General features: G+C 35.5%; 2 protein-coding genes across 8 annotated transcripts; both read left to right on the top strand.

Moving 5' to 3' along the window:
* The first annotated feature begins 182 nt into the window (after positions 1-182).
* LOC112044084 (stimulator of interferon genes protein) lies at positions 183-13,539 on the top strand. 7 transcript variants are annotated; one of them, XM_052887245.1, is made up of 9 exons: positions 186-464; positions 1,153-1,220; positions 1,695-1,796; positions 3,669-3,719; positions 4,363-4,601; positions 6,495-6,764; positions 8,350-8,518; positions 9,592-9,705; positions 10,155-13,539. In XM_052887245.1, the coding sequence occupies exons 5-9, from the start codon at positions 4,386-4,388 to the stop codon at positions 10,247-10,249; spliced, it is 864 nt and encodes a 287-aa protein (XP_052743205.1). In that variant the 5' UTR covers positions 186-464; positions 1,153-1,220; positions 1,695-1,796; positions 3,669-3,719; positions 4,363-4,385; the 3' UTR covers positions 10,250-13,539. The 7 variants fall into 7 exon arrangements, with proteins under 7 accessions (XP_023935587.1, XP_023935586.1, XP_023935585.1 ...); XM_052887244.1 differs by having other exon boundaries at positions 186-506; XM_052887243.1 differs by having other exon boundaries at positions 186-1,033.
* Positions 13,540-14,650: 1,111 nt separating this feature from the next.
* LOC112044083 (nucleolar pre-ribosomal-associated protein 1) lies at positions 14,651-23,595 on the top strand. Its single transcript, XM_024079816.2, has 3 exons — positions 14,651-14,952; positions 16,354-21,034; positions 21,848-23,595. Exons 1-3 carry the CDS (start codon positions 14,736-14,738, stop codon positions 22,869-22,871), a joined length of 5,922 nt encoding a protein of 1,973 aa, XP_023935584.1. The 5' UTR covers positions 14,651-14,735; the 3' UTR covers positions 22,872-23,595.
* The last annotated feature ends 2,018 nt before the right edge of the window (positions 23,596-25,613 follow it).

The raw sequence follows: 25,613 nt of genomic DNA, 5'->3' as shown, positions 1-25,613 counted from the left end.
GACGTTAATTTCTTAAATTCATGCTTGATTTTTTTAAGAAATTCAATGTGACTGCAACTTACTTATTTCGCAACGTCAATTGTAACGTCTTCATTTATAGTGAGATTGACACAGAAACATCACTGATACGCACAGTCATACGTACGAACCATAGACAATCTATAATGTCAAAGGCTAGAACTCAGTGCCGGCCGTATGTAATCTGTGTTCTGTACTTCTGTGGCCAAATAAATATTAAGTGATCTGTGTATTATTTTAATCTTTGGGCCAGCCAGATAGAAAAAAAGACAAAAAAATATTATGTAAACAAACAATCAACACTATTACAATACACTACATTACCTTTTCAAATACTTAATAATTGAGATTAAATTAAATGTATTGTTTGATATTCCACGTCTTACTTTTGATTACAATATGAGTATGAAGTATAAAAAATAAGTAAAGTACCTAAAAACTATAAAGTGAGTCACAAAAACTTTAAGTCTATCTAAGAAGTCTATAAAGTGAGTCACTAAAGTAATTTAAGTAACTTTTACACCTTTATAACACGGAATTATTTGTTATTTAATAATAATTAGTTCATAATTGAAACTTTTAATTAGTAACTTAAATCTGAACGATTTACATGATTAAATTAATATTTTTATAACCTATTTATTTAATAACCTATTGATGAACCTCAGGATAGCACCTTGTTTATTAATAACAGGCTTCCAATCCCTATAAAATTGGTTTATAATGTTTATACGTTTTATATAATAAGTAATTTTATATGTATTTCATTGTATGTAATGTAATAAACATTTGATTGAGTGAGTGATTGAACATTTAAAAATGAAATTACTGATTTTTACCAAATTCCTTATGTACATAATATTGTATGTGCTAATTTAAATAAACAATATTTACACAGTCTTCAAATTGGCTATTGTTTTATTTATTTGTGTGAAAATAGTCGCTTTATATGTAAGGAATATGGAATACCTAAATGTATGATTAATTGATATTTGACAACCAAATTATAATAAAAGTAAGTTCCTGAGATAAAATATCATTGTGTTTTGCAAAGTTTTTCAATTACAACCAGTTGTTCCAAAGATCAGCATGTTTAACCAAACAAAGTCTACAACTTCTTGTTTTTTGTTTCAGAATGAATAATAATAAATTGTATTTTATCTATGGCATAGAAATTTTATTTGTTCTTGGATTATCTTTTGGTAAGTTTAAAATTGAATATCTTTTTGTTTGTTTTTTTTTATACCAACAGACACTTTGTTGGTGTAAAAATCCCTGATCATTCCCTGACTTCATATGAATACAAATATAAGTATAGGTTTTCAAAAAATAAGTAGTTACTTAACTTTTACCAAAATTTGATTTTTACTGATCAATTCTAAAAACTTATCAGCTGTAGACCTCAGGAAACCGCATTAATTTGTGTAAATTTTGTTGAAATCTAATTGTTCATTGTTCCTAAGATATTGTTGAAAAATTTTGTTTTGTTTTTTAATTATCTTCAAAGCTTTCATTTTTGTAGTCCTTAAGTCGTACGTAGACCATGAAAAACTGTTCCGATCACTGCCAACCGTTTAGAAATTGGTTGTTTGATTGCAGAGCAAACCAAATTTTGAGATATTCAATGAAGTTTTTTTCAATCTAATAACTAATTTAATTTAATTTAAATCGCGCAGCCGCTTCGTAGTTTGGATCGTGCCGCGATGCAAGAACCAGCTCATGACTAAGGGCCCCGTATGGGTTCGAAACTAGTCGGGCATACTCCGACGTAATATCACGTGAGTTTTAGCCGTGTTTCATAATCAATTAATATGAATAACACTCACGATAGTTTAAATTCTAAAATAATTCAATTTAAGGAAAAATCCAGAATTTTTCAAAAATTAAATGAATTGCCACGAAAAAATAAATTACGGAGCGCGCGTAAATTTAACTTGGTACAACCAAAGTCAAATTTAAAAATGCACAGTACTGGCCCGCACAAAATGTGCATAAAAATATATAATAAATTACCGCAAAACATTAAGAAAAAGGAAAACATTAATGAGTTTTTATTAACATTAAAAAACTTTTTGCTTGAAAAAGTATATTATAAAATTAATGATTTTTTGACCGAAAAACAATAAATCCGCCTCTCTACTTATCTTATCTTATGTACCCTCACAGGGTTCCATTTGTAATAATTATGACATTTTATTTATGACATGTGGAAATGTAACTTAAATGAATAAATAAATAAATAAATAATTGGAAACTGAGGCTGCTAATTAAATAAGGTTTCGGTTTTGACCGTAAAAACTAGTTTCGGTCGGACAGTATCAATATCAATTTGTAATGTGAGATACTCAATTTCAAGTATAGCTCCCCCCCATCCTGGCTACGCCCTTGTAGTATGTTTAAACTAGCGGACGCCCGCGACTTCGTCCGCGAGGAATTTAGTTTTTCACAAATCCCTGGGAAACCATGGATTTTTCCGGGATAAAAAGTTGCCTATGTTTTAATCCAGGCTATAACGTGTCTCAATACCAAATTTCAACTAATTCGGTTAAGTAGTCGAGGCGTGAAAGAGATACAAACATTCATATCATCAAAATCATCAATTTTCACAATTCTCGGGAAACCATGGATTTTTTCGGGATAAAAAGTAGCGTCTGTGTTAATCCAGAGTAAAATCTACTTCCATTCCAAATTTCAGCCAAATCGCTTCAGTAGTAGCGGCGTTAGAGAGTAACAAACATCCAAACATCCATACAAACTTTCGCGTTTATAATATTAGTCGTCGTTATCAACCCATATACGGCTCACTGCTGAGCTCGAGTCTCGTCTCAGAATCAGAGGGGTTAGGCCCATAGCTGGGCATTAACTCGTTAATCCGTTAATCGTTAATTAACGAAGTTAACATTTTGATTAACGGATTAACTTTTAAGTTAACTTTTAAAAATGTTAACGGACCCGTTAACTTCCGTTAATGTGCAGAAGTCCGTTAATCGTTAATCCAATGCTTACTATTTACCGCGCGACGTGATTAACAGGTTTAGACAAGTAAGAAATTATGAAAGATTTTTTTTCAAAGAAATCAACAAATTACTATATTTATGTTAAAATTATAGAAAAAATCAACTAAAAACAAATTATGGCACTTTTCCCCAGTGCTCACCTTTATTTTTGCAATGGGGATCTCACACAATGATATAAAAATGCAATATTAACCAGTCATATTAACGGATTAACGATTAACGTTAACTTGCGTTAATTCTTCCGACATGTAACGCTTTAACGTTTAACGAAGCTAACCTTTTTTGTAGCGGACTAACGATTAACGAAGTTAACTATTTGATTAACGGTGCCCAGCTATGGTTAGGCCAATAGTCCACCACGCTGGCCCAATGCGGATTGGCAGACTTCACACACGCAGAGAATTAAGAACTTCTCTGGTATGCAAGTTTCCTTACGATGTTGACCTTCACTTGCTTGCTTGCCTTCTTGTGGTGTGACTGACACATTGTCACATTCAGTTCAGTCGGTTACAGCCAATCGCTTGGGTATTTAGCAATTCGCAATGGTTCAACAGTTAGGAGTGGGGCGATTCACGCGCCTTTGTGTTACGAATTCGATGATTGTAAGCGTAATAATACGTTTTTTGGTTACAGGTTCACAAAGTATACATTTTGAGAATGTTCAAAAATGGGCTGTTGTAGTGGGTATGTGGTTTTTTAAATAAGTAATTATTTTAATGGCTAGTTAGTAAGCTAAGCTCGACGTTCGTTATGAACGGTCTCGTCGTGCCATAAATCATTTTCCTATAGCCGGGCCAACACGAACCATGAAGCAGTCAGGATGGACTGCTTCAATTGCTTGCATGTGAACTATAGACTTCTTCGTACACATACACGAACCGTTCGAACGGTTGGCAGCACGGTGACATTTTATCATACGGTCAAGCAGTCAAGCACACCTATTATTTATTATCTTACATGTATAGAGCTGAGTCCTAAAAGTGACTATGTAGCTCTCGAAGGACTACTTGAACTATAACATGCTAAACTAACTTAGTTCTAATTAATAGGTATAATTATTACGCTTACGTTAATTGTTTTACTATTATAAATGTACAAAAATGTTGCATCTTTGCTAGCAGAGCTTCCTATGTTGACATTTATTGCAGCAAACTCTTTAAACTGTAATTCACTTCGGACACACGCCACGATGTGCTACACGTCTTCAGGCACGATATAGTCTGAACAATTTGAAGAGGATAGAAAATACCTTCTACTCGTACTAAATTATGTTTTATCCTAATTATATTCTCTAACAGTATGACCATGGTGATGTTTCCAATTCCAGCTCGCTACGTGGCCTACTTACTGATGATAAGAGGCGCCCACGAGGCCTGCGTGTACGGGTATGGCGTGCTGCAAACACAGGAAGAGATCAACGTCGGTAGAGTTTGGAGACGCTGTAGGACGTTCGTGGTGCTGTTGGCGGCGTCGTTGGCTTGCGTGCTGTACTGTGAGCAGAGGATCATTGGCGAAGAGTTCTTGCTCCTGTTTATTGCGCATTTGATCGTCAAGTATCCGGAAGTGGTGAGTGTACGCAATAGTCTAGTTGATAATTTTTAAAGGGTCTTAAATTGTTCATTATCGTTCCATTTTTTTTTATTTCGTAGGGGGGAAAATCCTCATGGTCTCTTAACCGCCAAAAACGCTAGTGTACCTGCCATTTAGCCTACCACCAATTATCGTTCCTACTAGATTAAAAAAAAATTAAAAATTATCATATGTGTTTATCGATCGCCGTTTACTGTTCAACTAGTTTAATATTGTTAAATCAGTGTTGCCAACCTTACCTTTGAGTCTGTAGCTAAATCTGCCCCGAAATGTAGCTAGATATCCAAGTTTTTTTTACCTCAAAAAGTAGCTAGATGTAGCTAAGGAAAATAAAGACCACTATTGAAATTTTATATTTGTAACTAGCGGACGCCCGCGACTTTGTCCGCTCTTAGACCCCTATTGCTGTAAAAATGCGAGTAAATTCTTCCGTTTTCCCAACATTTCCCTTCACTGCTCTGCTCCTACTGATCGTAGCGTGATGAAAAGTATACAATAACCTGCCCAGGAGTATGAAAAGTAATTGTACCAAGTTTCGTTAAAATTCGTCGAGTAAGTATTTTTTGTTTCTATAACGAACATACAGACAGACATAAATTTTACTGATTGCATTTTTGGCATCGTTCACTAATCACCCCCTGATAGTTATTTTGGAAATATATTTTATGTACAAAATTAACATCTCTACAGATTTATTATAAGTATATTTATTATAAATATTTATTATATAATTTAGATAAAACGCGGTATATATTACGCAGTTTAATATATAATAATTAAATAGCTGTCGGTAAATTATGAAAATAATAGCATAATAATAATTCTTTATTTGACACGTAATTTCGCCGTGATTTCCACAGAGCAATACGAATACAAGGCTTTTGATGAATTTCCGTATACTGGTAATAAGCCAACCCTTGAACTCTTCAAACGTCTCCTTTATTCACACATATATTTCTGGGAATAAGCTTCCGCCTTTTTTGTAGATCCATGGCTTACTTATGCACCCACCTTATAAACCTATTTTCTAGTTATCAATAACAAATAACTAATCTGAATCTAAACTGAATGAAATGACTGTTTGAATTATCAAATATCAAGCATAAAATCTCAATCTCAAGCATAAAAAATGGAGTAACTTCTCCCGTTTTCCCAACATTTCCCTCAATTCTGTTCATGAAATATATTTCCAAAATAACTATCAGGGGGTGATTAATGACTGATACTGATGCCAAAAATGAAATCAGTAATTTTTTTGTAAAATTGTTGACGGATTTTAACGAAACTTGTACAATTATTCTTCATACTCCTGGGCAGGTTATGGTATACTTTTTATCATCCTACTTTCAATAGGAGCAGAGCAGTGAAGGGAAATGTTGGGAAAACGAGAGAAGTTACTCCATTGTTACAGCGATACTACTGTAAGGGCTGGATTAAAGAGGACTAAGCGCGGACGAAGTCGCGAGCGTCTGCTAGTAACTAATAATTTTGTCAAACATAACAAACAAAACGTTTGGTCATGGTTTAGTGTTAACGGGCATAAGTGACGTTATAAAACAGATAAAATACAGACCATCATGGACGATAGCGTTTTGGCTCATATTGTCGAAAATATATTCAAAAATTTAAATTTTTATGTATATTGTAGCGTTATCCATACAAATATTATTGTTTAATCATTATTAGCGTATCCACATTCATATTTAGTTCGTAGATTATCTATAAGTTTACAACGTACCAAATTGTAACCCGACATGTGGCCTGCACAATGCACATGTGGCGTGGCAAGTAGTGGTAGTTTTCTAATAAAACTGACTACGACTTATTTTTTTTTCTGACCATAGCCCTTAGACCTATTCTTTCTTCCAGGAGCAGCCCCCCATCATCAACTACGGCATGGGGATGGCGTACAGCTTCTACGAGGGCTACCTCGCCCACATCATTCCCAGCGACGGCGGGCGCTTCGTCGGCTTCCAGGAGAACATGAGCATCTACGAGTCGGCCCAGGGGATCGTGTTCCCTGTGAAGCGGCTGTTCCTCGTCATCACCAGGTCGCTGTACTGCCCGCCGGACCTCAAGCACTTCAACAAGAGCGACAGCAGTCTGCCGCATCTGGAGGCGTGCAAGGTTAGTGACAAGGTTAGTTTGTGGGGCTTATTATTTATTTATGTACTCGTAGATATATATATTTATTAGGTTTACTAGCGATTTTTACAATTATAATAATTCCTTTTTAGAAACAAGCACAAGTGTTGCAGATTTGTTAAAAGTAAACAAACAAAGTTAACCAAACGAAAATTAGTTTATATAAATAAAAGATATATACATCGCTTTGACTTATGTGCACTTCTTCCCTACCCCTACCCTACCCTACCCTACCCTATTCCCAACCCTACCCCTCAATTCATTTGTTACAAAAATGTGATAAATGAAGAACCGGTCGACTGATTTTGTGCAAACTTCACAAAAACCATCTACTAAATAGACCAAACAAAGCCTAAACATTTAGTTTGGATAAGTGGCATATTTTTTTTATGTAGGGTGTATTATGTAGAGTGAAAATAGTTGATAATGTTCACATTTATTGAGTTGGAATGTTGTAAAAACGAAAAGTTGGTTAATTTTGTTCTATTTTTGTTTATTTATCATCTCACATCTCAGAATAGGGATATTTTTATATGCTATAGAACTAATAGACTTAATATCAGGTGGCTTGCAATGATTAAGGACAAGTTTTAGGTTGCTTTATTTTATTTATTATTATAAAAAAGAGGGGTGCTATAAGTTTGCCGTATGGATCTGTGCTCGTGTGTGTTTGTCTGTAGACTCATAGTACATTAACAGATTGACTAATTTGAATGTGATTTTTTAGTATAATGCTAATTATAAAGAGCTCTGAATGATAAAGTTCAGAAAGACTAATTTCAAATATCAATTACTAGCGGACGCCCGCGTCTTCGTCCGCTGGCATTCAGTTTTTCACAAATCCCGCGGGAACCATGGATTTTTCCGGGATAGAAAGTATGTGTTAATCGAGAGTAAAATCTATTTCCATTCCAAATTTCAGCAAAATCGCTTCAGTAGCCGCAGCGTAAAAAAAGAACAAACATACTTACACAATTACACACTTACACACAAACTTTCGCCTTTATAATATTAGTGTGATAGTGTGATGTTATATGCTGACACTGCTCTAACGGCCAGTTTCTTCATCGCAAGTAACAGTCAAAGTAATAATACATCAAAAGTGACGGTCTTATTCACTGAAAAATAAAGTCTTCTTTACTACTTACTACTTTTACTTTAGCTTTACATGAAGAAACTGGCTATAAAGATCGTCGTCATCAACCCATATTCGGCTCACTACTGAGCTCGAGTCTCCTCTTAGAATGAGAGGGGTGAGGCCAATAGTCCACCACGCTGGCCCAATGCGGATTGGCAGACTTCACACACGCAGAGAATTGTTTTCCTTCACCGACTGAGACACGTGATATTTAATTTCTTAAAATGCACACAACTGAAAAGTTGGAGGTGCATGCCCCGGACCGGATTCGAACCCACACCCTCCGGAATCGGAGGCAGAGGTCATATCCCCTGGGCTATCACGGCTATAAAGATAGTTAATACTAATGTGTTCTGCTAATGTATTAGCCTAACCCCTCCTATTCTGAGGGGTCAGGGTCCGAGTTGGTATCGCAATGTTTTTGTAACATTCGTGTATCAGTCGCTGGAGGACGTGGAGAAGGACGTGGCGGGCGTGAAGGGGCGCACGTACCGGAACTCCGCGTACGTCATCTACCGGCCGGGCCGCCGCGCCGTGTACCTGTCCGCCGAGTGCGCCACGCCGCTGCACACGCTGTACCGCGTGCTGCAGAAGAAGACCGTCTACGAAGGTGCGTACCGTAACGATTGGGACTTTTTAAGCCCCCTAAGCAAATGGGTTAGGCATCAAACGAAATGTATTACCGGTACTCGGTCGACTAAGGGTGTTGTAAGTTAGACCGCAATGTGTGATTGACTGTAACACATTGCGGTCGGTAATCTTAAATGACGGTTTTTTTTTAAATATGAAATGTGGTTTTCCAGCCGTGGTTTTACTCATAGATGTTTTTTCAAACATACAAACAAAGAAAGTCGAGATCAACAATGGAATATTTTAAAATCTTTGAGCTTACAAAACTATGTTACAAGAAAATCGGTCAATTTGTCAAAAAGTCATTATCAAATTCAATTCATTTTTTCAATTAGTAGTCTTTGAAATTTCTCTATACTTATATGAAATATAGAGGAGAAAGTGTGAGGAGGGCAATTGAACAATTTTCTTTCATCCAATTCGGATTCAGCACCAGTCAAAGGAGATGGTCCAAAATTGTATGGAACCCAGGATCAGTCATTGTACCCTAGCGGAAATAAAAGAAGATTTATTTATTTATTTATTTACTTAATCAATACCCGGGAAGACATTACAAAAAAAGAAGAAGAAGAAGATATATTTTTTAATTATTTTTGATTATACAAATCTACGAATTTACTTTAATTCTTTTGAAATAATATTCATTATCTCCCAAGAAATGCAACACTAATATGGGTAATAATGGCGGATAGATGACGTTTTCAATGCAGTAATCGATTTGACGTTTGCTATCAATTGTCATATCAGTTGCAATAAGGGGGCCTATCTTGATAGATATAACTCAAAAACTTGGGTTTTTATTTTATTTATTTCTTTTTATCTTGTTAGATTTGTTCACTTTAATAAATTTTAATATAATCCTTGTATTTTTTAAATTTTAATGATACCGGGTACAAGAGTGGACCTGAAATGGAGCATCTCCTTTCCTGTTATGATGGAAAGAGTTTCGGACACTCGTAGATGACAAGACAGTCGTGTTTTTAAGTCTCTACTAAATGTATTTCTCTAGCAGTGGAGAGCCAAGAATAATAAAATGAATGCCTGTGGTCACAGAGCTGGCGGACGTGGACTCCCGCGAGCTGGTGCGCGACTTCTGCTCCACGCTGCGCTCCGCCGTGCACAAGAACCCGGAGAGCCGCGACAAGTGCGAGCTGGTCTTCTACGACGGTGAGTGACGGACGGACGCAGTCACAGCGGGGCACACGAGCGGTGCGGCGCCGCAAAGTTGATATGTCGCTGCGGCGCCGTAGCAGCGTTGGACAGTCTGTTAATCCTTGTGAATTTGTGACGCATAAACAACTGACCGGTGCCGCTCCGACGTCGCAACGCATTCACCCCTTCCCGCCTCGTCTTGGTGTTTGCAAGTCCGGCAACTGAGCGGTGCCGCTCTGACGTCGCAACGCATTCACTCCTCCGCGCCTCGTCTCGGTGGTTGCAAGTCCGATGCGGCGTCGGAGCGCATCGTGTAACGCACCACAAATATTTCTATGTGGGACGAAGCAGCGATACCGCCATTAGTAATAGCGGGGTCACACGCATCGTGTGACCCCGCTATTACTAAAAAGTACGTTCAAGTTTTTTTTAATAAAATGATGTTTTATCTATATTTATTCCAGATTTAGATCCAACTCAAAATTTGGCTGACGTACTTTTGGACAAGATTCGTGAACTGGAACCTAATTTCGAAGAGATTATCTCAAAGAGAGAATGACAAGTTTTTTATGATTTATTCTTTTTTAATTTCACTTTCTTCTTATAGTGCGACATAAAGTAGTAGAAGTTAATAAAAATGGAACTAATACACTCGCTGTGTGGCAACACCACGTTTACTGTCATTATCACAAAGATCTGCCATTATAGAACAACCAATCATTATTATTGATAGTCTTCTTAGATTATTAAACTGGTAACCAATTTCCATTATATAAAATTATAGTGGAAATTGGTTACCAGACAAATTACAATAAATAGAATTCATTAAGGTGACATTGACTTTATTTATATTAAGTAAAGAACAAATTATTGATTTTCGAGTACCGAGCTAGAGCGCGCGCACAATTGATGAAGTTTGCGCGTGGCCAAAATCGGAACTAATCAAAAGTGCCGCCATTTTGTCATCTATCTCTTGGTGGGTAAAAGAGATCACAAATGCTGGCAACATAATTGCGCCGCCAGTAGCGCGCAAAGCTTTCTTGCGTGCACTCTAGTTGCAATCCCAAGTAGATGACAGAAAATAGGGTTACCCTATGAACGATAATAAGTGATTACAGCGCCCTCATATTTTATTTTCTACTATTTTTTGTCGCACATTCATAGTTTAGGTTTTTTTATTGATCTCTATAAGAGATTTTTTTTAATATTTGACAATGTTTGTTTTTATTTATCTTTATAATTTAAACGTTACGTTGTTTTATGTACACAAGTAGGATTCTACACTTTGAAACCTTTTTTTGTGGATATCATATTTCATTATGTTTTGGTATACCTACACTACACTATGATAATTTAAATTGTTTTTAGAGACATCCCAAAAAATTCAAGATTTATACTACAGCCATGACGATAATTTATTATTAAAAACTTTGTTTTAATGTAGGTCGTAGACAGAAAAAGTAATAGACGCATCATTCCCTTTATAGCATATCACCTTGTGCATAGAGTGTGGAGATTTGATATTCAGTGTCATGATGTTTGCCGTCTTTCATACTCAACAACGGTTCAAAATAGTTTAGTCAGTGATACATTTTTATACTTGTGTAAAATATGTATGAAATAAATGTGATATGAGCACAAAATTACAACTTTAACTTATTGTAATGTATAAGTAATTAGTAGCTTAAAACATATTGATGAAAAAATCGTTCAGTATTTATGATGAGAAAATCATGTCAAGGTTGCATAATTTTTGACTAATAAAGGCCAATCATTTGTCTATTTCTTTCACTGTCTACGGCTATAACTATATATATAGGGTCTGATTGTAACACTGAAAGTGTTCACACTTTGAAATTCTTGCGTTAATTCACAGACAGAGAAGCTCTATGTGTATTGTATATTACGTATTAAGGTGCCTCATTGATCCTGTGGTTAGCTGGTTAGGGACAATGAGGTCCACGGTTCGAATCCCGGGTCAGGTCAACATAAAATACGTGTTGGTAATGGTACACCCCCGTGTTTCGGAGAGCACGTAAATACGTCCACGTCGGACCAGCGTATATACTTAGTCTTTCACCGGTCATGTTGGTCTGCCGTCCCATCGGACTATGAAAGTGAGGGAATAGAGAGTGAACCCACTTGTGCACTATAATATCTCCTGCGTATATCGTAATCTCAACATGAAATTGGCCACCGTGGTCGAAAATTCTATTGGGAGGATATTATTATTATTCAGGTGTCAGTTATAAGTCATCATTTCCTTACCCTTATCCCACTTAAGTGGGGTCGGAAAAATATGTCAATCTTTTCCATTCGTTTCTTTCTTTGTGTTGACATAGGTGTCAGTTATAAGTAATTTAGATATATTTTAGTTTACAAAACAATAAACATGTTAACCAAATAGATAATTAAAGTTGCGGTGGCATTTAAGGGAGCTCGTTTTTAAGCAATTTTTATGATTAAAGCCATTTTTATAATCATTCATAAATATATTATTGTCGTGCTAAAAGCACGTTGGCGTTACTATACAATTATAGATATTTTAATGCCTAATACTATGTTAATTTAAATCTTAACTTAGCGGTTAAGTGGTCGGACGCAAATCCATGAGGTGTATGTAGGTTGGACGTACGAAGTTCAGTTTACTATATGTATGAGAGTTTACTCAATACTCGAAAAGTGCAAGATGCACAACCGAGGAGCAGCAGGTCGCGGAGTGCGTGCCCGCCAACAGCGTACGGTGAAAGGTGCGCAGAATAGGTTGCGCACAAAAACGTAACGCTGTCATTCGTTCATCGAATTTTACTGCCCATGTTTGTTCATACCGGGGGCTATACATGAAACATCTATTCTTAAGGAGTAAACTCCAAAACTTACAGGAAAAGAGATATAAATCATCGGCAATAATGCTGACGAAATCTAATTTTGGCAGTTTCGATACCGAATGCAAAGTACTCCTAAGTAATTACCAGTGTTTTTTATGACAGTAAGATGATGCGCATCACGATCTTGGGAGAAACAGCAGTGTCGACCAATAGCGACTAAATATCCCTCTCTTTTGTTGCTATGAGACGAATTAGAGATTCGATTCTGTATGCTGTTGGTCGATAATAGGCTAGTTGACACTTATTGAAAGGGTCCAAATAGTTCGTTGGTGTATATTTTTAAATATATAAACTGTCTGCCATGATGATCTATATTTTAACTGTTTTATGACGTCACGTAAACTACCTTGGCGTATAAATAAAAAATTGAAAAAAAGATTAGTTAATAATTAATTTGACGTTTATTACTTTAGTGATATCTATAGGTCAATAAAAAATTAATAAATACATAATATATATGAACTCCTTAACTTTTATAAATGGATATCGATATATTTCAGACCCATAATCCATGTATCTACTACACGAAATGAACATTGTTTATATTAGATTTGATATATATGAGATATGAGTCAACTAACCTATTATTTTTTTTTTGTCTGGACATATGTCGTGGTGCGCATCATAGGGTTACAGAAAAAGCAAAAACACAATTTTTGTTTTCTGTAAAATAGAAAAATATTACTTGGGCAGTGTATTTTTTCTAACTGTCGTAATATTTTTAGTGTGTGCACAAAGTGTAACAAATAAAATATTTTTTTTGACATATTAAATAATTAAATATTAAGTAAAACGCTTGTTACAATATTATGTAAGTTTGTAAAACTATGACATTTGAAAAATGTTGATATTTCTAACAACTTTAAATTCTATTAAAAGTAATGACTGTTTGTTCTAGTTTTAAGATATTTTTAGAAAACTTTAATGTTTTATAAATAAATATTGTTTTTTATATTTAAAAGACCGTCTTTGTTATTGTGCCTACGTTCAATAAGGTATATTACTTGTACTTATAGCCTAATGTGTATATATAAGTCTATAAGATTCTTCTTTTTTTAATGATAAACTGAATAATGAAGGAAAATTTATATTCGTTATTAACCCATATTCGGCTCACTGCTGAGCTCGAGTCTCTTCTCAGAATGAGAGGGGTTAGGCCAATAGTCCACCACGCTAGCCCAATGCGGATTGGCAGACTTCACACACGCAGTGAATTAAGAAAATTCTCTGGTATGCAGGTTTCCTCACGATGTTTTCCTTCACCGTTTGAGACACGTGATATTTAAATTCTTAAAATGCACACAACTGAAAAGTTGGAGGTGCATGCCCCGGAGCGGACCGGATTCGAACCCTTCGGAATCGTAAGCAGAGTTCGTATCCACTGGGCTACCACGTATCTCTCATATCCACGTATCTCAAATCGATATTATACAGAATTTTTGGTACTTGTACCTACCGAATCGTAAATCCATGATTTTATAAACTTAAATAAAACCTTTTTAACAAAAAAATTTAACTGACTTCAAAGATTCAATTAATTGCTTACTCTAAAAAGCGAAATATATGTCCTTTCTATTGATCGATTTGAAACGGTGATATGCCAAGTAGGCTCTAAAGTTTTTGTAGCACCGCCTTCAAACCAATAATAGGTGACATTAACAGTGTCAGAAACGCAATCTCTGAGCGATCGGACTTTACTTCCTATCTCTACGCGTACTACTGTACTCATAGATTTACGATTCGGTACAAGTTACTCTACTGTTAGGCCTAGTTCAGACTACTTTAGTATTTTAGTAGAGTACGCCCTAATATCGTTTGTACTCGACTAAAATAATAAAGTAGTCCGAACTAGGCATTAAAGGCTGTACAGACTATTTTAGTCGAGTACAAACAATTTTTGAAGTTACCGCCCAAAAATCGTTCGTACTCGACTAAAATACTAAAGTAGTCCAAACCAAGCCTTAGTGTATTGTCTGTGGTATCCACTGCCAGTTGCCACCTTATGAGTATTAGTGTTCTGTGGTTGCCACTGTTACTTGTAGGAGTGTTAGTATTCTGTGCTTGTCAACTGTCAGTCAAAAAAAATGTCATTTGTCAAATACACGTGCGATCAATACTTGCTACATTTTTTAATAATGCAGTAAATAATAAAATAAAATGGCCAAAAGAAAATACGATAGTGAACCAAAAGGCAGTGCAAAGAAAAGTAAAAGTGTTGCAGACAGTGAACACTTGGATAGCAAAGATGTCGACTCCGAGCAACCACAAAATGATGAGAAATTTGAAAATCGACCAACAAAATCCATTAAACCGAATTTATTTGATATAAAACACTTTCGGAAAGAGCTATCAGGAAAGCAGGGTCAAACAATGGGTGAGTTTTGTAATTTAGATGGTAAAAATTAGTTTCCCCAATTTTAAACCCAAGTCTATGTTATATTCTGTGATGTGAAATGAATATGCCCTGTTATAGAAAAAAACCAACATCGATTTGAATCCATTTTCACCATTATTTAACTGTAGTTTTGATTTAGTCAACAGTTGCTTTTGCATTTACTGTTTCGTGCTTTTTTTAAAAACTGATGAACAAGCTCTCATATGGAATATTTTTTCACCATATTTTTCATTGGTTCCTTGCTCGTAATGCTTGTAGTGTGATGTTATATAGCCTTCCTCAAAAAAATTACTATTCAACACAAAATGTAACCAACAAACAAACTCTTCAATATTATATACTAGCCGCTGCCTGTGACTTCGTCCACATGGAATTAATTTTTTCAAAATCACAAATCATGCGAGAACCATGGATTTTTTGGGATAAAAAGTAGCCTTTGTGTTCTAGATCTCTAGATTATCTAGAGTAAAATTTATTTCCATTCCAAAGTTCAGCCAAATTGCTTCAGTAGTAGTGGATTAAAAGTAACAAACATCCAAACAAACAAACATCCATACAAACTTTATAATATTAGTAAGATTAGCCTAGTATTCATGGTTTTAGATTTATGTGTACAATTGAGAAACTAAAATTATAAATACTATTAAAATGTATATATTTGAACGCATTATAAACCGTAGAAATTTGACAACAAAAAAAGATTTTTTTGTGATATGTTATATAGTCTAAGATCAATTTAAAAACAAACTTCACCCATGTGTTTATTAAATGATAGTAGACACAGTGGGCTTTCACCTGTGTGGTACTTATTCCCGTAGATCCGGGGGATAGTTTAGCTTCCTAACAGTGAAAGGGTTTTTTAAATTGATTCAAATAAAAAATAGTTTAAGTGCCTATTCAATGCAAACAATTAAATCCTTATATTATTAGTATAGATTTAAGTTTTGTTAATTGTTTTATTTTTTTAATATGGTCATAGAAAAAGTATATTAATTATATTAAATAATTAGCAAATATAGTACTTCTATTGGGTAGTTGCCTCATAAACATTAAATTGCTATTTTATTTAATAAAATACATTTAGATTACTTGTAATATTTATTAAATAGATAATTGTATGATTTTAAATAAAAATTATAAAAAATCTGTTTTGAACAGATTGCCGCACAGATTACCTCTTATTCACCCATAATACACTTTTCATCTAATAAATAGACGTGTGAAGGTTGTTTTTAACACAGCTCCTTTTCTAGTACTATTATTTATCTAATTATTATGAATGATTACATAATTAAGTAACTTATAACGTAGTTCATGTGTTATTTCTATTAATCATATTAAAATAATTTCACATCTGATATAATTATTTTGTAATTTCAGCCCTAACCCAGTTTCTGCAAGTTTGCCTGAACCCAGACAGTGATGTGGATTATATGCTGGAGTACTTGAAAGTTGGCGGCAACTCTCATGAGATCTTGAGACAAATTTCTCAGGATAATAAGAAGAACCTAACATTAGCAACACCAGTGTTCCACTTATTCCATCTGATCATACTAAAAGTGCAGTCTTCACTGCCACACATGATTGTTATAACAGAGGAAGCTTGTCGTTACTTTCTTAACACATTTATACCAACTGTTGAAATTATGATAAGTGAAAATTCAGGCCCAAGGCATAGGAAGATTATACTCAACCTTCTTACATCTATGGTTACGTTAAATTCTGATTTGGGTGTAGAAGTTCTCAATCAAGTTCCATTAACACCTAAAAGCTTACATTATATAGTTGAGAAACAGAATTACAAAGAAAAGGATAATGTTCGAACTGCATTTGTACATTTCATGACTTCGTTTCTTGTTGATGGACATTTACCACTAATTAAAGCTTTGCTTGAAAAACAAGGTTTGCTATCTTTAGTTATACCTGGTTTAATACATGATGAATCAGTTGCTGTATTGATGTTTCTGAATACTCTTAAAAAGAATGTCATTGACAATACTTTGCTAACAAAAACTTTGAAATTAAAAACATTCAGTCACCAAGTTTTGCACAATTTGTTCAAATTGTTCACATGGAGAGGACCTCCTGATAATGAACCATCTTCTGAAACTAAAAATGAAATAATGACATTGATATTGGATATAATACTTACTTTATTTACTTCTCACAAGGTGGGACTTTATTTTCAAGACAATTCACTGGGTACTGGTGATGTAAATAAAAATCAGAACCTTTATAGAGCTTTGGAGATGTTAAAAAAGCCTTGGGAGAATGAATATCAATGTGAAGCTGTTCTTGAAATTGTTTATAGATGCCCTGATCTTCATAGAGCAGTAATAAATGTTATTGAACAAACTTTTCAACCTAACCACTCGCCTGCATGGGCAAGAGTTGTTGAATTTATTTTGAGATTATTAGACAAGTTAAAACCTGAAAACATGGTGTCTAAGTTGGTAGACCTTAATCCTGTCCAAACTGCAAATTTTATTCGATTTATAACCATGCCTGTATCATTGCTAAAGCAAATTAAAGCAGGGAATGAAATGGATCATATTATATCTTTGTACTGTATGAAAGTATTAGTGAAAATGTTACAAACATTAAAACGATACATGCAATTGCTTGAATTGGAAGAAACACCTGTTAAGATTTTGGAACTTAAGAATAAATTGGAAATTTTTCTTCCAAAACATATGCCTGCTCAAGAAACTATTGTCTCTTTAATGAATGATGTTATTAATGATCGCTATGAAAATTCAACTTCAAGTGATTATAGATTACCAAGACCAACAAATGCTGACTCTCTATTGTCACTTTTAGATATATTACTCCTTAATAATTCTATTTATCCTGCTTTCTTTGAATCACTGGATGGATCATTCGAAATCAAAAAGATTCTCGATTTCTGCACAAGCTCAGACAGTACACTTTTAAAATATAAAGCCGTCTCTTTGTGTCAAATTTTGTACACTACTTCACTGTCAGTTAACAATCCAATGTTTAAGAACCTGTTTCTTATGATTCTTGAAGTATATACTAGTGAAGAAGATGACACATGGATAGAAGCTAAAGACACATTGCAGATGTTCTTTAGGTGTACCGGAATATATGAAAGTGATGAAGATGAAGTGCAAATAATGTTATACTCATTGAGAAATTCCAATTTGAACTTTGTATCTGCAATAGCTGAAGTCATAGAACATGTTTTAGAAAACAATGAAGAATTATCTGAATATATCAATCAAGTTGTTAATGCTGAGTTTTCAGATGAAATTTCTCAGTCAAATTTAGATACATTATTTAATGATTTAATGCAAAATAAAAAGAAAGTTGGCAGTGCTTTTGTAGAAACGAAAATACCATCACAATTTATTGTTGGTTGTATACATTATATATATTGTAGCAAAGAAGCCAAAAAATCTTTGAAATCATTTTTAAATCTATATGTAGCCAACTTACTACATTGTAACTATTCGCCTAAACTTACTGAAGGTTTGATTGGTGATTTTAAACTTGATGTAAGAAGTTATATTGCTGACTGGACAGTCAAACCTGTGCCTATACCTGAGGGTACAACTAAAGACGAAACACTACAAAACATTTCTAAATCTATTATGGATAATGAAGATATACCATTAACAACAATGTTTCCTGTAATAGAGTCATCAGAAGAAACTGATTTGACACTCATGAATGTTAAATATAAAATAGATCCCACTAGAGTAATCATAAGCACAGAATTATTTGTTTGGGCAAAATATCTAATATTTTCTTTAGTCAGTTTAACCAATATGGGTCTACTGTTTGCTCAACAGGAGAAGAAAATCGTTGTTTATTTTAAAATAATTATTGCTTTAGGAAAAAAGCATCACATGATAAACGTGTGTAGGGACATTGTTCAAAATTTATTTAGAAATGCTCACGTTTTGAAAATATATCAACCAATAGATTGTAATAAAAATCCGTCTAAAGCATTGGCAACTGAAGTTTTGCTGCAAATCATGGATTACAGTCCAGATATTGTAAATTACCTCAACAAAAAGAATTCAATTCTCAGATCTTATCAGCAAAAGACGTTCAGCGAAATAACAAAGGCTTTTGCAAAAATTAATAAAAAGAAAGACGTAAGCAGTCGTCTTTTAGTCGTGGTGCTCGATACAATAGGATTGTCTACAGAAGACGATCTAGTAGTATTTGATAATATATTGGCAACTAATATTGAAATTTTATGTTCGAAAGACAAAGAACCGACTTTTGTTTTTGATTTGCTCAGAATACTAATTGAAAAATATTCTAAATCTACTACATTGGAAATTTCAAATGAAATACTGGACAAATGCATGGATTTTTATTTTGCGTTACTTACATATAAAAAGGCAACTCCTAATTTGACGAATGTTGAAGAACCATTAATAGAATATTTTGAAAACAAACCGCATCAGGCGATACGCGTCAGCACTGAAGATTTCAATAAGTTCTTTCATGCTAATACTGTGAGGAAATCAACTTCACAACTTGCTGCAGTTTTACTCAAGCACAATAATAAACTTAGTGACGTCTTTAAAAAAGAAATCGAAAGGCCTGAAATATTGAGTCAAAGAGAATTAACTTTGCCTTTAGGTAATGCTCTCATTAACCACAGCCAATTTTTGACAGATAATAATGAAATTTTGAAAATAATCTACGGAGAATATAAAAGTAACATCAAGAAGTTTTTGGAAAAACCTCACAAGGCTGGCCAAGTGTATATTAATTCTTCGAAATTCCTAACAAAACTAGTCGTCGAATGTATGGATGTTCAAGATTGCGAGACTTTATTTTCAAAAAGCCACAAGTTTGAAACGGTCGATTTGAGTCATATAGAATTGTTTCATGTCGTATTTTTAAGAATCTGTGTTCACGAACAGTCGTATAAGAACGAGTATTTGATTCACTACTTTTTATCGATATTACATTTGACTATGATGGCTATCAAAGAAAGTGAAACCAATATTTTGGACGTATTGTGCAAGCACATTTGCAACATTGTAGAAATAACGAAACAGAAAGTAGCCGTTCAAGTCACCGAAGAAAGCGAATTCAGAAAGATAACAGAAAGCGGTATTTGGCAGAACTTATGTAAAACTGTCCTAAAAGATTCTTTAAAAGTGCGAACTCTGCATAACGACAATATGATTGAACAGAAATTTCTATCTCTACTGTCGAATTTAGTAAAACTTTTTTATCCACATGACCACGAAGACATCGTCAATATTTTTGACATGGTAACGTCGCATTCGGAATTCTTGAATGTGATGTTGAGTCATCACAGTCCGGACATAAAATTGCGTTTACTGGAGCTACTGTTCATCCTCATTTCGAAAAATAAATCCGTAATGAAAACCCAACAAATTCCTGTTTACCTGAGCGCCTATCACGCGACAAGGAGCTCGTGCGATCGACTTCTATTAAGCATACTCCACTTTTACGAAGCCAATGGTTTGCCGGTGAACGAGTACAAACCGTACATATGGGGAGATTCGGCGGCGAACCATTACGCAGTTCGCAAGTCTAGAACGTCTACTCTGTGGGGGCATCCGACACCGAATCAGGTTTTGAATCTATTGGAGAAAGATAGAATCCAAAAGACCGTAAAACTATTTCCCGTGAATCAAAAATTGGATTACAATTGTCAGTTACCGGATAGTTTGAACGATGCGTCGGTGAAAATTTTTCTGTATAAAATAATGCGCAATCGAAAGACAAGTCCTAAAGATATGGAAGCGACTATCAAGAACTTAGTTTCTAGGAATGAATCTAGTCAAATTTTGTCGTCGATGAAAGAGAAAGCCTTCGTTATGCAATCTCACATAGAGGAAGATGAAACGATATATGACCCAGCGTTCTTGTTTCCCCTGGTGAGCCACCTGCTGGCGCCCGGGTCCGTGGCGTCGTCGTTCCGCCTGCTGCGGTCGGGGCTGCTGTCGGTGCCGGTGATGGGGCTGAGCTCGCACTGTCCGCTGATGCGCGCGGCGGCGTACCACGTGCTGCACAGGTTCTACATGCTACTGGAAACTGAAACGTGAGTGTTTTTTCCTATTTTTAACCGACTTCCAAAAAGAAGGAGGTTCTACGTTCGGCTGTATGCATTGTTTTTTTTATGTATGTCCAGCGATATTTCCGTCATTTATGGACCGATTTTGAATTGCTTGATTCAATGCGATTGACTGACTTGACTGCGATCACGTTTGATGATAAATGACGATGCAGTCTAAGATGGAAGCGGGCTTACTTAGAAGAGTTACAGGTCTATTCTACCCATACCTCTGTCCTCTACCTAGGTGTTTACACGGCTTCGTACTCTAACGCTAAATCGCATTGCGCTACGTCGGCCGGCAGGCGTTGGCCGTCGCTACCCGTAGGTACCACCCGCTAACGGCAAAGTCGTACAGCTGATTTAGCGTTCCGGTGATGCTGCGTAGAAAATGTCAGAGGGGTAGTGTAGTCTTGTACCTCTTCCGGGTTAGCCCACTTCCATCTTAGTGCTATATCTAATATGCAACCACTTGTATGCAAGTAACCGCCACAAAATTTCATATTAAACTGGAAAGTGGCTAACCGCGCGGTTACTGCCCTCGCGGTTATAGCGCTTAACTGCATCGTCACCTAACAGTGTGACCTAGCTGATAAGCAATAACCTAGTTGATATATCAGTGAGGTCTAACTTTTCATTGTTAAAAAAAAAGTAAACAACGAATTTAAAGTCTGTGAATTACTTAACATCAGAAGAATTACTGTAAAGCTTATGTTTAAAGTTGTCAGTATTAGCTGTCTTGAACTTTTAACTTCTAAAAACGCGAAAATATCGTTCATCATGAGCTTTAATCTGTTACAGGCGACACAAAAACGACAAACTCCTGCTCACTGATTTCATAACGACGTTACGACAAAGTCTATCTACTGCCATAAACAATCCACCAGAGGACGAGTTGATGGAGGTGAAAAATCCTCGCCTACCCGCAATAGGCGCCTTGTATTTGGCGCGAGCGCTCATGGTGTGCACGTCTCCCACGGAACCGCTGTACAAACCCGTCAACAACTTCTTGATAGCGAAACAATTCGTTGATCTAACCGTTGTGCCGGATTTCCTCAGTCTCTTCCACGACAGTGATGTGGAAGCTGAGAAAAGAAGGCACTGGATCCTCGACGTGATAAAGGACGGGACGAAGACTTTAACGGATGTCAATGTGGTGTTCAAAACCATGTGCTTAAAGATGATTATGGATTTCTTCAGCACGACCATCGCCGATTCTAGGAGTAAAGTGAAAATTTTGGGGACGCTCAATGCGATCGTCGCAGTGCCCCGAGCTTGTGAGATTTTGATTGACGGCTACGGATTAGTGTCTTGGCTGCATTTTGTGTCTCGAAACATTGAGAAACACGACACGTCAATACTGAAAGGGATTTTGGTTTTCATAGAGAATTTGATTTACAGCACATCTTTCAATTTATTCTCTAGACATTGCGCAAATTTTCGCGTTGAAGACTATTCGAAGATAGACAGTTTGACAGAGTTCAATGTTAAAAACGATGTTGAATTGGAGTTGATAGTAATACTTTACGATTTGTTGCCTCACGTCGAATGGTTGAATGTGGATGATATAATCAATTATGTGAAATTGTATAATTTGATATCTAAACGTACGATGAAGTGTATGCGTAAGAACCAAGTGGTGAATGTTGTGACCAAATGCAGTGAGGACATTAGGCATTTGGAAAGTGTGAAGTTTATTCGAAAAGCCGTTTTATTGGAGAACAGTGTAATGTTGAACAGTAAAATACTCGACAGGGAGATTGAGACCAGTGAAGACAGATTGTGCTATGAACTTAAACTTTTAGTACAGAATTATTCTGAATAACATGGACTAGTGACTGGAGCGTGTTCCAATAGTACATTATGATGTAAATGCGGTAAGTTGAGAATTACAGCCGAGGCGATATTGCAGCTCGAGCCAAATGCGAGAGCTTTAGTAAGGAAGCAGAGGCTGTAATTATCAAAGCGCACTTATGTCATAAGACGTTTTATAACACATTTGCAAGGAAACACACTTTCTGAAAATGAATTTGCATCTTTGCCTGTTTTCCTTATGATGACATTTTGATACGCTTGTAGTTTTTGCACAGATAACGAAATGCGCTCACCAGCGTTTGTTATTTTTTAGACAAATGCACCAAAAACAGCCAGTATTACTAATAAATTATATTTTTGTTATTCTGATACAGATAAATTGTTGACATTTATTAATTTATGAAAATTATTAAAATTAAAGAATTAAATGTTTTTTTTATTATATTGTATCTCACAAAGTTAATTTTATTCATAAAATGTTGAGCACTTTTTTGACATAAAAACTCTGCCAAGATTTAAAAAAGTACCGTTCGTTATTAGATGTATGAGAAAGGTTTTATATTACATTACGACACATGTGCGTAATGAGATACATTGAAATTGGTGAAATAAGCGATACTTTGCGAGCAAATGTGTTATAAAATATATATTTTCTGTAAAAAAGACTCTTTGTGTACCTACTTATATTTGTATTGAATGTTTATAAGAAATATAAATGTTTCGTATTGTAATTATTATGTTGTTTGATTTCAAGTAAATCTGTGTTAACTTTATAAATATCTAATCTGCAGTCGGCGTCCACAAAGTTGTTCACTGGGGTCAGTGGCGTGCACTTTATAGATCCATAAATGCACTGCATTCCCTGACGTTTCATTATGACCTGTATTGAAGGAGGGTGTTCCCATTTTGTACAATTTGTACATACAATGCCTACCCTAGTTAAGAAACCTATTCACGCTACAGATTAGGGTAGGCAGTATACATCATCTTTATCAGCCTGTTTTATAAGTAGAGATTTTTATCATTTTACTAGATTAGACTGTGGTGTTCGCCAAGGTGGTTTAACCGCTCCGGATCTCTTTAATCTGTATATAAATGATCTAATAAGGGAGCTCAAAGGCACTAAGATTGGGTGTCATCTCGAAAATGTTTGTGTTAACAACCTCAGTTATGCAGATGATATGGTGCTTCTTCAATTAGAGGGCTAAGAAAACTTTTTTCAATCTGTGGTCCTTATGCTAACGACCACGGGTTTATCACAATCGAATCCATTACCTCTCGGCATAAGTTCGGCTTCTTTACCGTTGAGATATGGAGGCTGAACAATGATGTCACTGTTTTATTCAAAGAGTTTACCGTGAACCGTCCCAAAAGTACGCGCCCTTTGTTGGAAATAGGTAGGTACTAGCTACGCATTTGGTATGCTCAAGTATTGTCCTTGATCTTTATTAGTTCCATTGCGAACTATAGAGGCACGCTATTCTTCATTTACAAAATGTTTGAATAACCTCACTATACAAGATTGATTTTATTGTAATGCTGGTAACGTCAATGGACATCAATGCTCGATGCACGTAACAAATGGCATCAACCGTGAGACATTTTGTTGAATGCCACCAATCTGTCCGATACAAGTGCGTGCACAAGGTTTGCATCAAATGAAAAATTCCTTACCCAATAATGTTTTCGTAATGAGTCCAGTCAGGGTAGGCAGTGCATTTTTGAATTTAAGCTCTGAGTCTGCACGCTACTGGTTAAGTATTTACTTACCATTGTACTATAAAGGTGTGTAGTGAAGTAGGTACTAATATACCATATACTATTAGTATTATTCCACCTTGTAGTCTGCCTATGCGCCAGGGTCCACGATTTATCACGAAACGGAAGAAAGAAAATACGAAAACATCGCCCTCTCTCACCTCAACGCAATGAAAGTGAGAGCGAAATTTTTGTCTCGAGGTGCACATCATACCTACTCGTACTTATTATTACTGGAATAGAATAGAATAGCATTCAACAACCATCCGATTTTCCAGATCTTTTCTTCAACGATGGTTATTGTGAAACCACCTTCCAGTTTGCAGTGTATCCACATTTCACACAATTATAATAGGAATGATAATCATTATTCAATTGGTTTAAAATACTTAACATAATATCATTTATGAATGTATTTTAATAGTAGAAGTGCTTTAGTAATACAGCTCTTCCAAAGAAATACTATTTGCTGCCAAACAGCATTGCTATGCTGACCCAAAGGGCATGAGGCTTAACACGTGCGTCACGTGCTCGGGCTGATGCTCACAGGGTTACACTTTGTAGGACGTGTCCTCGCATGCCCAACGAAGTGGTGCTCTGTTTAGTGGCGATGCTGTGCAGTTATATTAGCTAATAGTTAATAGAGTAGAAGCCTTAATAGCTCAACGGTAAGAGCGATCGGACTCATCACAGAGGGGTGGTGGTTCGATCTCGCCCCGTTGGACTATTGTCGTACCCACTTCTAATACAGCATTTCCCGACTAGTTGGAGGGCAATGCGAAAATTGTTCATATTTAAAAAGTTATGGCAAATATTATTTTTTCAAATCAAAGAAAAATATTCGTTAGCTAGGTATTATCTCTTACTTAGGTACTCTTATTATAAATTACGTGTCACGTTATTTGCTCGCGATGAACTCTTATTTATTTATTTACTTAACCAATATTAATCAAATTTGCACACACAGTGTCCAGTTTGATTCAATTCGAAAGAA

Source organism: Bicyclus anynana, chromosome 19, assembly GCF_947172395.1.
Source record: "Bicyclus anynana chromosome 19, ilBicAnyn1.1, whole genome shotgun sequence".
Classification (NCBI taxonomy): Eukaryota; Metazoa; Arthropoda; class Insecta; order Lepidoptera; family Nymphalidae; genus Bicyclus; species Bicyclus anynana.
The sequence above is the reverse complement of the archived record's forward strand: the minus strand, read 5'-3'. Positions and strand labels throughout refer to the sequence as shown.